Source organism: Engraulis encrasicolus, chromosome 8, assembly GCF_034702125.1.
Source record: "Engraulis encrasicolus isolate BLACKSEA-1 chromosome 8, IST_EnEncr_1.0, whole genome shotgun sequence".
Classification (NCBI taxonomy): domain Eukaryota; kingdom Metazoa; phylum Chordata; class Actinopteri; order Clupeiformes; family Engraulidae; genus Engraulis; species Engraulis encrasicolus.
The window spans coordinates 23,614,253-23,627,912 of NC_085864.1; the positions used below are offsets into that span (position 1 = coordinate 23,614,253).

A 13,660-nucleotide genomic window follows, 5' to 3' on the forward strand; every position below is an offset into this window, starting at 1 on the left:
TTATCTTTACTTTGGAAGAAACTTTACCTTAACCAACTTCACTCCATGTGTCTTGTTCCTGTGTCACAGGGATAATAATAACTATGGCATTACAGTGCCATCTAGTGGTGAAATTGTGTCAGTTTTTTAATGAAGGAAAGCTACATTTTATATTATTTTTATGTGGCCCTTTTGTAGTCTATATAAGGCTTGATGTATTATTTTCAATTGTTAACTTGTATTGGTTATTGTTTAGTACTGGTATGGGTTTGTTGTTTAAATGTTAATGTTAACCCTTCATTTGAAGTGTTCTGTAAATAAATACCCATCATCCAGTGTTAACATTTGACATGCGAGCAAAAAAAAAATGATCAGGGCTCTAAATTCACTTTTGTCATCACTATCCAAAATGGCGGGTATATGTCAATCTTACACAGTATAAAATGCAGTGTTAATTCAACACTTAAAGAGTACTCTGGGACCAAATACACTCTAGAGAGTGTTAAATCGACTCCCCAAAAGTTGAATTGACACTGCTTTTTTGACTGTATACTAGCCAAACACCATGGGTGATAGTGGCTAGTAAGTTGGTATTTTTTACCAGCCAAACCAAAATTTCACCAGTATTTTGGCCGGTTGGCTGGTGTCAATTTAGAGCCCTGATCGTAATGAATCTACCTGTACTTCTCATAGGAGATTGTAAAAAATGGTAGGTCTCTCAAATTGTGTAACAAACAGCAGTATGCTGTATGGGAACGCCAGGAAAGCATTTTAATATTCTTCAGTACGGTTTTTCTTGCTATTATTTGTGCTATTAGCAGTATATTTTCAACATTTGCATATTTTGGTTCAACTCGTGTTGTGTCAAATGTTCTGAATCTTAATGAGTTGACATTGGGCCCTTTCAGCATACAGTAGGCTGCGTAGCATTGGCCTCCTGCGCAAGGGATCCATTCCCACCCAGATAATATGAACGTTTCCATGACTTTTAATGAGGCTCTGAAAAAATGTGCATATAACACACACACACACACACACACACACACACACACACACACACACACACACACACACACACACACACACACACACACACACACACACACACACACACACACACACACGCACACACACATGCACGCACGTGCAAGAGGAAACCTGCAGCATGAAAAGATGTCTTTTCTTGATAGTTATAAAATGTACCATCACACACAGACACAGACACAGACACAGACACACAGACACAAGTACCCTACCCTACACACAACCTCAGAGAACGAAATCGACATACTATCCACATAATGCCTGTGGCTTTTTCAATTTAGAGGCAGTTGGATGCCCATCACTGTGACTGACAAGCTGTGTCTTATTGTGTATGACGAAATAGGTGCAAAAAATTAAAATGAGGGCTGCTACTGTGCTGCAGAGATGATATCTTTAGGACAGAATGGGGCTGCAAAGAAGAACAAATACACACCATGCACAGATGGAAACCGTTTCTTCCATACTGTATGCTCGTTTCTTCTTAACAATACCTTTCTCCTTGATGGACAGAAGATTGTGTGTGTGTGTGTGTGTGTGTGTGTGTGTGTGTGTGTGTGTGTGTGTGTGTGTGTGTGTGTGTGTGTGTGTGTGTGTGTGTGTGTGAGAGAGAGAGAGAGAGAGAGAGAGAGAGAGAGGTAGAGAGAGAGAGAGAGAGAGAGAGAGAGAGAGAGAGAGAGAGAGAGAGAGAGAGAGAGATGCATTAGCAAGCAGTATGATGATGTTATGGCTGTGTTGATAAAGCCGCTTTGTTGCTGAATTGATTCCGCCGAATTTATAGCGAGAAACAGATATTACGGAAAGCTCATTTATTTCCTCTATTAGATTGGCGGGTGCGAATGCGGCCATAACAAAAGGAACGCGGCAAACGGTGGCAGCACCAGGCAGCATGAAAGAATATCATAACGCCCCAACAAACCACAACAAGACTTCATCACATTATTTTGTAACTTGTGCCATTTTTGTTGCTGTGTGTACAACGAAAATGAAAGAGTCAAACGCTGTATTAGTCCATTGTACCTGGCTGTAGTGTCCACCATCAGTACGGTAGGAGAGAGAGAGGGCTGGCAATTTGGCCCCTGTAGAATTGGCTGGCCCCTGTACTCCAGTAGCCAGTGTTTTAAATATACTTTTGTAAGGAAATGAATTCAAAAGTTAATATGTGAAATAGTATGCATTGTTGACCTGTTGTGTTGTTATATCTGCCCCCGCCCTAATTTTGGTGTAGAACTGCCTGCCACTGTGTGCAATGTACTGTATCTGGCTGTGTTGTGCAGGGGTCATTTCCTATGTTCCCCGCAACCAGGGAACTCAGGACCCTTTTAAAAAAAAAAATGGTTCTGTGTTTCCTGCTGCTTCCAAGTAGACTGCTGCCGCATGGCAAATCGCAGTTTGTTGTTGCACCTCTGACAGGTTAGGTTTAGGGATAGTTTTGATCAGGGTACAAATTTACAACTCAGCAACTTTGCATTACTGACAGGTTAGGTTTAGGGATGGTTTTTGGGAAGGGCATAATTTGAAAGCTCGGAAACATACAATGTGGGGAACATAGAACCCTTTTTTAGAAAAAGGGTCCTAAGTTCCCCGGTCCCATACAAAGACAGGGGAACATAGGACCCGGGGAACATAGGTACGCTCCCGTTGTGCGCAGTACACAGTATTAGTACATGGAGCTCCAGGTTGATGCTGGGGTGATTCAGATGATCCATCCCTCTGGATTATTACTATTTGTATAAAAACTGACATTTAGATTGATGAATAGTTGTTCTAGTTTTGCAAAACACCACTGAGGCCTTGTCAAGTTGTTGTTCTGCTTGAATTCAATGGGAGCTGTTGATGAAAGGCAGATTCACTGCTGATTTTCTCCATGCTGCGAATTTGGAACAAACGAGAGAGAGAGAGAGAGTGAAAAAAACCCTGTTCCTACATAGCTGAAGAAAAGAAAGAATGGCATCTGGATCAATTCAATTAGTGTCTGCACTCTCTTGGAATCATTTATAATCCAGATACCCTTGGCAGACGTCTGGATGGCGGGGAGAAAAGTTAATTACTTGCCTGAGAAGACACTTTGAAGGGAAATGTGGAGAAATTGCAGTCCTCTCTGCCAAAGAGCCAAGTGGCCACACTAGTGAGGGGCTGGCAACGGCAGTCTGGATTCAACAAGGCGCTTCCAGTTAGCTCCAATAAGTTCTTCTAATACTGCTCTCTTTTTCGCTCAAAAAAATAAAGAGAATAAAAAGAACAGTCCAGTATGCCGTGTTTAATGAACTTTTCATATTGATCACGTTTTCCTGCCTTACACCTGGACAACTGAAAGGTTGTGCACAAGGGCTTTCATTTTTTGTTTAGCGTCTGTGGTTGTCTGCTATTACTGGCAAATTTGATATCGCTCAACAGTTCTCAGCAATATGTTCAAAATGAGTGAAGTTGAGAAGAGGGAGTCATTGCAATTGAGCTTGCATTATGCTGATGCAACGTACTGATAGTGGTTGAAATGATTGATAAATTAAAAGGTATTGTTGCTTGTAGACAGGCTTCCGGATGATAGAGTTCTGTTAAATTCTGGTAATTTGCTTAAATTTTTGCTTCTATCACACAAAGCAGGATCTATTTCTGCCTGAGGGATGGTGGACTCTTGCCATCAAATTCAAATATCCAATTTTTGTAACATCAGATAGGCTTAGTTCAGACAAAATGTTAATGACAAAAAATATGCCCACTGTATCTGTGTTGTCAGGTCATGTTGCCAGATTCCCATGTAAGCTATGCGGCGCCACAACCTTGAACTCATTAAGAAGTGAATTACCTTTAATATCCACAGGCAGAACACAGAGATAACACCAGTTAGTTCCTATCACTGTGTCATAGTGAGTCTTTTACTACTCATTTTCTGAACATAAAAATGTGTATACGCTCATAGAGCGAAAAAAGAGACCAAATTCATTTAACTTCTTGGAATGGATAGGCTACTCTCATTTCTGTATTTAGCGTACTCGATGGTCAATTTAATAGGCAGACTTGTCCAACTGCCCATTTATGCAAATACATTTCTAATCGATCACACGGTGTCAACTCAATGCATTTAGGAATGTAGACATGGCCAAGATGATCTGATGCAGTTCACACCGAGCATCAGAATGGGGGATAGGGGTGATTTAAATGACTTTGAACATGGCATGGTTGTTGTTGCCAGATGGGCTTAGTTTTAGTATTTCAGAAACTGCTGCTGGGATATTCTAACACACAGCAGAACCATATCTAGGGTTTACAGAGAATGATCCAAAAGAGAGAAATATCCAGTGAGTGGCATTTATGTGGACAAAAATGCCTTGTTGATTCCAGAGGTCAGAGGGAAAGGCCAGCCTGGTTCGAGCTGAAACAAAGGCATCAGTAGTTCAAATAGCTACTCCGTACAACCAAGGTATGCATAAGAGCAACTCAAACCTTGAGTCAGATGGGGTACAGCAGCAGAAGACCCCACCAGGTGCCTCTCCTGTCAGGTAAGGACAGGGATAATGTTATAATTCGGACAGGCTCACCTGAATTGGACCATAGAAGATTGGAAAATGTTGCCTGGTCTGACGAGTCTTGATTTCTGTTTAAACACTGCATCAATGGTTCAGGCTGGTGGTGTAGTTGCGTAGGAATATATTCTTGGCTTGATGTGGGCCCCATAGTGTAAACTGAACTTTGTTGGAATGCCACAACCTGAGTATTGTTGCAGGGAGATCAGGGAGTCATTTCTGAAGGCCAAAGGGGGTCCACCCCAGCACTGGGAAGGTGTGCCTACTAAAGTGGCCGGTGAGTATAATCGGTGAAAGACGTTTAACCTTTTGACATGTGGCCAAATTAATAAATTCCCTGATTTGAAATAAATATAACATTTGAGATGTTATAGACGTGTTTTTGTGGCAATCTATTGTCTTAAATCAGATTTTGTTACTGGATGTTTTTATTTATACAAAAAGCTGGCAGAACAGGAGTCTGGACACTTTGGTCCCTTCCCCACACACAGGTCAGGCCACGATGCAGTCATTAGCATAATCTGCAATCAACCATGTTTATCTTCAAAAATGTAGGCAGTGAAGAAAACCGCACACCAATGAGCTCCCATGCCATTTTATTTCGTGACGTTTCGGGCCACCCAGGTCCTTCCTCAGGCCAGGGTGGCCCGAAACGTCACAAAATAAAATGGCTTAAATGGGAGCTCATCGGTGTGCGGTTTTCTTCACTGCCTATGGATTAATTTTTTTTAACCTGCACCCGAAACCTCTCTGGGTGTGCATAAGATTCGATTAGGATCTTCAAAAATGTAGCCACAGATGATATATTGTACAAGTCCTCAGTGTTTTATTAATCCTTATATTCTGTGGTCTTCTGCACCATGAGGTGGGGGTGGGTTGTAAATGCAACAGTCTGTATTTAGGAGGGTTTGTTGGCATCTGTGGCAAGTGTTTCCGTCTGTGTCTGTTCGGGTGTTGCTGTTGTAGATGTTGTGTTGTCTACTGATGCTGTGTTTTCTACTGCTGCTGCTGCTGTGGTGTCTGGTGCTGCCGTGTTGGCTTGCTGTTCCTCGGCCAGCATCTCCGTCAGCTTCATCCCGAGGACGGGGTCCCTAGGCTCTGGTGCCACCTGCAGGACAAGACATGTCATGACATAAACCCAAGTAAAGACCATTGCTGGATCTCAAATGGTGCACTTAACTTGTGCACTTCAGCGTTTATGTTTCGGTGCGTATGGCAAATTAATTAATATGCACTGAAACATAGCGCCCGAAGTGCAGAAGTGCGCAGAACACATACTGTATAATGACACTGAACCGGCAAAACGCTATAAAGAAAATGTACTCAGTAAGTTACCATATTAAAACCTTAAAATAAAAAAAGAATGTAAGCAACCAGTCACATATCAAGTAACTGTTCTTGATGTCTTACTATAGTCTATAAACGATTAAGCAACATTGTTATTGACATTATGCAAATGTTGCCTAATTTTTTTTTAAGATTATAGTGAGACATTAAGAACAGTTACTTGAATGTGATTAATCACTTTAGTTCAGTAAATACAATGGGAAAGGAATGGGGAAAATATTTCAGCTATTTTTCAGTGTGCAGTTTGACACAGGTTTGGCTGTCATCACATTTGGTGACAATAATAACAAGTCATCACGGTACCATGAACTAATCTGAAAATATGCCAACGTCATGTACTTGAGAGTGCTTTATATGCTATAGTTCATATTTGTTCTTTGGCAGAGATGTACAGCAACAGTGATCAGAAAAAAACAAAACATTTCACCCAGATAGATGGGACTTCAGAATGCAAAGTCATAGTGACATTTTACAGTAAATCACTCTAATAACTAACCAAAAGCCAAAATATACATCCAATCACAACCTAATAACTTTAATCTTATTTCTGTTAGGGTGTAGATCAGGGATGTCAAACTCAGGCCAGAGGGCCAAATTTGGCCCGCGGAGCAATTTTATTTGGCCCGTGAGATCACTCTAAACTGTGTATTATGGTTGGCCCACATACACCATTATATAGCGTAATAAGACTTGAACATGGAATTCAGCGTGTCACAAGAATATGATTGGGCCTCTGTAACACCTCACACTCATGCAACACACAGGCACATTTGAACCAGAGCATGGCAACCCGACCGAAGTCCGACGGGCCGGGTCGGAACCCGACGGGCCGGGCCGGACTCGGACAAAAAAATAGAATATCTGTCGGACTCGGGTCGGACTCGGGCTTGAAGCAAACAGACATTGTGAAAAGTGTAAGCAACCAGAGGAAACGTTTCAGTTCATGCAAACGGCAGTTTTGTGATTAAAAAATAAGTAGCCTAATTGAATATGCATAAATGAAAATGTTGGTAGGCTACTCGTGCGAGTGATTATTATTGGCTGTAGGCTATGCACGCGCCAGTTACCAGCGGCAACATGGACACTCACTCCCAGTCAGCCGAGCAGGAATGCCGAGTCAACTTGCTTTCTTAATAAGCGCCAAATCAACAGTTGTCAGTGAACGCGTGGTCTTTTGTTGTAGGCCTAGTGTAGGCCATGTTTTAGCATACCTTCGATGCTGTCTTAAATGTTGAACATAAAATGACGAAGTTTGTCACTGCATTGCTCGCCAAGGATTACATTTCCAGCATGCGGTAGCAAGGAGCATAATATGGATTAAAGAAGACGCACACGCTACGTGGAGTTGCCTAAGGTAGGGGCGGAGAGGTTTCCTGTTACTATTTTGTCCGCTGTGACATTTCATGTCCTTCACGTAGGTTCTTAATTCTTGTCACTTTTACTGTACAGTTGTAACTATGCGCGTGCAACCTTTCCTGATTTTATATTGACCGCATGGACATCAGGGGAAATGACATTCTCTTGGAGGGCCGAACAGGCTACTCTTCTTCGGGGTGAACTTATAGCCCATCCTTCTTAACGACAAGGAGCGGCATCTTCACGGGGCTCGCGGGCATTTATTTGCACTAACAGTAACGTAACAAATGTTCCATAGCCGCGCTGACTGCATCCAAAAGGTATTCGTTAGTTTTCGCCTTTCTTATCCTCTCACGCCCCTCCCATGCATTTGATCACCGCACCCAACATCTCTGGTCTAACCGAAAGAAACATAAGGTGCGCTGTCACATGTGTGTGTGTGTGTGTGTGTGTGTGTGTGTGTGTGTTTATACTCACTATGCGTGCGTAACTAAATTAGGCTACTGCAAATTGCCTCATCCTAACGTCTTTGCCTATCCTGGCTATTTATCACGTGGTATTTTGAGTATGGAGGAGCCCACATAGAAAATCTTGCTTGCGCACAGGTTCTGTTGTTATTACAGTGGTCTCGGGCTTCGGACGGGTTCGGACACACACATTTTAATTAGTCTCGGGCTCGGGTCGGGGTCGATCACTTTTCTGTCGGCTGAGGGCCGGGCTCGGACAGAAAAAAACGGCCCGAGCCACACTCTAATTTGAACTACCATCTAGCCGCCTATGATGAGAATGAATGTTTGTGAAACTTCATTTTGAGTATGAAGTGCTACATGAACAATTTAAGTTCAGCCCGTGATATCATTGCAGACTTTAATTTTGGCCCTCAGAGCATGTGAGTTTGGATTTATGCGGTCCAGTCACCAATAACAATCTCTTTCGTTGTGTTCTTGAGTTGTTGAGTTAAATAACTGGATGGCCCAGGGGACAAAGGACTTACGCAGCCTGACGCCATCTAAAGCCATTTTTTTATCTTGGTTTCAAGAGAGATGAACAGACCAAGGATAAAGATCACTGGAACCATGTCGTGTGGTCTGATGAGACCAAGATAAACAAATTTGCTTTAGATGGTGTTAAGCATGTGTGGTGGTAAACAAGTGAATTTTACCAAAAAAAAGTGCATCATCTGGCTAGTCAAGCATGGTAGTGGGACTGACATCGTTTGGGGATGTATGAATGCAGTCAACATTGGAAATCTGATTTACACCTAAAGAAGCATGCATGTCAACATGCACTGTCACTACAGAAGCAGATCATGATACTCTCCAAAGGATTTAATTCAAAACTCACACCGATCTATTTTAGCCAGGTGCAGACTCAAAATGTACAATTTTAATGTACTGAAAGGTTGAAACACACACAGATGACCTCCCTTTTAATTCCTTTTCATTTCGAAATGAAAAAAATAATGTTGCTGCCAAAGGTGGTTCTACAAAGTATTAAGCAAAAGCTGTGAATACTTTTGAAAATATGATTTATTTGTTTATTATTTTGATAAATTTTCAAAACTGTCAAGACAACTTGTTTTTCACATGGTCATAATGGAATAATTTGTGTAGGATTTTGACAACAGAGATTAATTTGTAGCATTTGGAATAAGGCTGTAAGATAAAAAAAATGTGAAAAAAGTGAAGCGCTGTGAATACTTTCCGGATTGACTGTAAGTTATCTCCATTTGTTGACTCAGAGGGCCTGCACAAGAGTTCCTATGTGTCTGGGGGGCTACTAGTCCATGTACTAATGGCAAATAAAGAACTTTGACTTTGACTTAAACTCACCGCAGGAACTCCCTTCCTCCTGAGCAGAATGCCCTCTGCCAGAAGTGCCTTACTGGTCTCCTCAAACAGGGCATCTTCCTCAAAGCCTCCAGTGCTTTGCAGCTCGTTGTACTTCTCAACAAACCTGGTCACAAAACAAACAAAACAGAAGTATAAAAAGTATACATTGTTTTTTTGTTTACAGTAACACTTCACAATAACCTTCCGTGAAATGGTTAACTAATAGTTAACTAATATTAAGTAATGATTTTATGTTGCCCTGGAAATTGGGGGTGGGGGGGCATAAGCTCTGCTGCAGTCCATGCCAGTGTTTCCTATCCTGGGGTCCCTGTATGGATAACAAAGCTGGGTGCGCCTCCGATGACCTCACGGCTGGTTTTCACTTCTGACACCATTTGTAGGGAAGGGGAGTAGAGTTTCCCCACTAGAATTCGAACATGAACCTTCTGGGGTATCAAACTGGGGTTCAGACCAGTGGTTCAGACCACTAGATGCCTGAAGAAGATCAATTATCAAAGCGCTGTTGCTCCCAATAAATGTTTTATTTAACAAGCAGTTTGCTTTCTTCCCCCTTCTGCTTTGACCACTACACCAAAGAGCCAGGCTCGTTGGTGTAACAGTCAGAGCTCAACCACAACCCTAGAGATGGCCACTCCATCACAATAACAAACAGAGTGCATTTCCATACACTGAAGCACAACCTTGACAGTCGATTTGCCATGCTTACCTCTGACATGATGACACGAACGTGGATCTTGACAGGTCGATCATTTTAGGGCCATTCCCATAGGTCTCGTAGAATTTCCTGGGGGAGATGGAAAAACAATGTTGTGACGCCGAGACAAGCATCAAGCGTATGTCCTCTTGAACAAAACACAGTTGATTCTAATATAAGATTGAAACAGCTTGTTTCTCAAAGCGACTGATGACTAACTTACCTCAGTAGCAGTAGGCCTATATGATATTGTTACTACTGCAAAAGAAGAAGAAGAAGAAGAAGAAGAAGAAGAAGAAGAAGAAGAAGAAGAAGAAGAAGAAGAAGAAGAAGAAGAAGAAGAAGAAGAAGAACTGGAAGAGGAACTGAGCTTACGCGCGAATAGCATCCTCTTTGTAGAATATTTCTGGGACGTTATCTTCAGTCTTCACAAATACACGCGTCTGTGGCTTCACATACAGCGGGGGTCTCTTCGGTGGGAATGCAGCATACACATCATACCAAATCGGTTTGTCTTTTTCTTTGACGACCCCGGCGCGTATTAGATCTCTCACTCTTCAAAGAAATAACAAGAATCAATTTCGACACGTCAGAATGGCATACTTAGTGCATTTAGTATATGCATGCATGCATGCATGAATGAATTACTTTATTTGACCATTAATGCAGAGTACAGCCTGTTTGAATAATTCTACCTCGTTAGCAAACAAATAACCTTGACACAAACCAACATGCAGTAGGCTACGTCCGCAGGGTTAACCTACCGTGTAAACACAGTGCCGAATTTCTCAAGTCGACTTCCAGCCATGATAGAACTCTTAACTTACTAGTTTATATACAAGTGTTATAAGAATTGCACTAATTATTTACAATTACAAGAGTCTTCAACCAGTGTTATTTAGAAGTTCACCAATACAGCATGCGCCCACAGGACGACACATCCGCATTGATGACGTCGTACGGCTCCTTATGTTGGACACACAGTAAAATGGTTTGGCGAAACTGTAGAAGTAGTTGGCACACAGTAGCCTATTCAGTATTCTTTTAACAGCAGTAATATTTCTGCACAATGATTTAAAGGAGTCACATGGAAGATACATGACAAATAACCAGTCCCATACGTTATATATTTTAATTACGTTTCTGTTGTACATCATTTGAAAACATCTTCACAAAATACACACATATTCACATAGCCTAGGCCTATGTGCTGTCATCACCGTCCACCATGTTCACAGGCATACAATATGCAATTAAATAAACCTTTAGGGTACAACCCTCCACCCATAAACTGACTGTGCATAATATTGATGAATAGGCCTACATGTTATTTCCTGCACAGGGTAAATATTATCTCACTATCAAAACTCAATCTTCCGTACTGAAATCACCACTGTATGTGCTGGTAGGCTACACAAAACACAATGAAATAAGCCTTTAGAATAGAACCCTCTATCATAAACTGTACATAATACATTTGATTAATAAATTATATTTACCCTGTGTAGGAAATAACATTTCACCTTCAAAACACAATGTACTGTATAGCAGTGGGATAAGACAGCATTATCTTCCAGAATACCATTTTAATTATAGTCACTAAATGGTTCTGTCACCCCCTTAAACACATTAATAAAATGGAATGTATAGAAATATATCAAATGGAAATATAAATTACATGAAAGACATTCCATGACAATGTTAAAAAGAAAATAATTCATACAATTATAAAAGTATATCATTTTCAGTATTCAAAATAAGTGTGATATTAAATTGCACTTGTTGTATAGACATCAACAACATTAGCCTAGCGAGCTTATTTGCGGCCTCTAGGGGCGTCTAGATTTCTAGGCTACAACAACATGCATACATTCGCTCATTCAATGGTTTTGAATTGCATCGTGAGTGGTTAGCCATCAGTATCCCATGCTAAAAAATTACAGGGAAAACTCGAGGTGTGTGCAGACGGTAGGCCTACACTGAAAGAACGGTATGGCACTGTCTGACAAGGGCAAAGAAGAAAATCAAATACATTCATTACTGGAATGCTAGTATTCTGACCATAGATTAAAAACTATAAAACTTACTTGACACAGAACCCATGTCACTAAATTACTACTGCCGTAAGTACACTTTGGTCACTGTTTTGAGAACAGTGGAGGGGGGATGAAGTACAAGTCAAAATGATGCAGTCTTATGTTAGGTTTATGTACATTACATTACATTACATTATATTGCATTTGGCAGACGCTTTATAACCAAAGCGACTTTCAAAAGAGGACATATTCAAGCCAACATCACAAGCAAATACAATGTGCACAGGAGATATACAGAACAACAAGTGCAGTCGCAGGGGTTAGTTTTTTTTTGTTTTTTGTTTTTTTAATTAAAGAGTAAATAACGAGTACACACACACAAACTAAACTAAACTAAACATCATGTCAGGAGTCTGCCCTGGGGCAAGGCCAGTTCAAGCATTAGTCTAGTAGATTCTCTCGAAAGAGGAAGGTCTTCAGTTGTTTCTTGAAGGCTGCAAGAGATGTGCTTAGTCTTGCTGCCTCTGGGAGACCGTTCCACCACTTGGGTACCACAACGGAGAACAATCTTGACTGGGAGTACCTAGAGCGACTGGATGGCAGAGCCAGACGGCTTGTGCTGGATGAGCGCAGTTCTCTTCCAGTAACATAGGGCGTTAGTAGGTCCTTCAGATAAGCTGGGGCCGTTCCTGTGATGGTTTTGTAGGCAAGGGTCAATGCCTTGTGCTTGATCCGGGCGGCGATCGGTAACCAGTGCAACTCAATAAATAGAGGAGTAACATGGGTCCTTTTGGGTTGATTGAATATCAACCGTGCCGCCGCATTCTGGATCATCTGCAGAGGTTTTAGCGCACAAGCAGGTAGGCCTGTCATGAGTGAGTTGCAGTAGTCAACGCGGGACAGGACAGTGGCCTGCACCAGTCGTTGTGTAGAATATTGTGTCAGCACAGGTCTGATATTCCGTACGTTGGACATCTGGAATCGACAGGTCCGGGTGACTGAGTCGATGTAGTTGGAGCAAGACAGCTCGTCATCAATCATGACGCCAAGGTTTTTGGCGACTTTGTTTGGGGTCACGATGGTGGAGCCTATCTTGAGGTTGATGTTGTGACTGAGCGACTCTTTAGCTGGGATCACCAGGAGCTCTGTCTTGGCCAGGTTCAGCTGTAGGTGGTGGTCCTTCATCCATGTTGACAAATCGGTGAGGCAGGCAGAGATGCGTTCCGAAACCGTGGAACGACAGGTACATCTGGGTGTCATCAGCATAGCAGTGGTAGGAGAACCCATGTGTTTGAATGACACGTCCCAGGGAGGAGGTGTATATGTACAAGTTATGGATTTATATTTATTGACCTTGTGTTATTTCTAGAGGCACTGTTAGCCGTTAAGGCAACAAACCAGCAACCACAACATTGTGAATTACCCAGCTAAGGTAAAACTAACCAAAGGAACCAGTGGTACCACTGAGGTACCCCTTTGCAGACGTATCAAATGTAAAAGTGAAAGTAAAAAGGAACAAACACAATTTCCTTCCAACACAGGTAACTAATCTGAGTAAATAGCAGACCTGTGTAGGCCTACTTGTCTTACGCGTTTTTCAGTAACAACAAAATCTATCTACCTCATTAGATACAATGAACTAACAGGTGTAACAGCTATACTATCATGTGCTAGTGTTGTACTTACACCATGAATTTACTTTTACTTTTACTTTTGACACCTCTGCCCATCAGCATGGTCCCTTCCTCACACACAGCTCCCTGGGGTATTGCTACTGTATCAAAGCTGCCGCCTTTGCGTGATGAGTCACTGTATATGCAAGATAACATT

At 41.7% G+C, this 13,660-nt stretch overlaps 2 protein-coding genes across 3 annotated transcripts; both read right to left on the reverse strand.

The window, feature by feature from the left end:
• Window positions 1–5,348: 5,348 nt before the first annotated feature.
• Window positions 5,349–10,776, reverse strand: mrps23 (mitochondrial ribosomal protein S23). Its single transcript, XM_063205236.1, has 5 exons — window positions 10,559–10,776; window positions 10,170–10,349; window positions 9,807–9,884; window positions 9,080–9,203; window positions 5,349–5,652 (listed from the first exon to the last, which is right to left on the reverse strand). Exons 1-5 carry the CDS (start codon window positions 10,600–10,602, stop codon window positions 5,443–5,445), a joined length of 636 nt encoding a protein of 211 aa, XP_063061306.1. The 5' UTR covers window positions 10,603–10,776; the 3' UTR covers window positions 5,349–5,442.
• A 1,408-nt stretch (window positions 10,777–12,184) lies between these two features.
• LOC134454302 (uncharacterized) lies at window positions 12,185–13,659 on the reverse strand. 2 transcript variants are annotated; one of them, XM_063205237.1, is made up of 2 exons: window positions 13,517–13,659; window positions 12,185–13,079 (listed from the first exon to the last, which is right to left on the reverse strand). In XM_063205237.1, the coding sequence occupies exons 1-2, from the start codon at window positions 13,657–13,659 to the stop codon at window positions 12,272–12,274; spliced, it is 951 nt and encodes a 316-aa protein (XP_063061307.1). In that variant the 3' UTR covers window positions 12,185–12,271. The 2 variants fall into 2 exon arrangements, with proteins under 2 accessions (XP_063061307.1, XP_063061308.1); XM_063205238.1 differs by lacking the exon at window positions 13,517–13,659 and having other exon boundaries at window positions 12,185–13,142.
• Between the last annotated feature and the right edge of the window lies 1 nt (window position 13,660).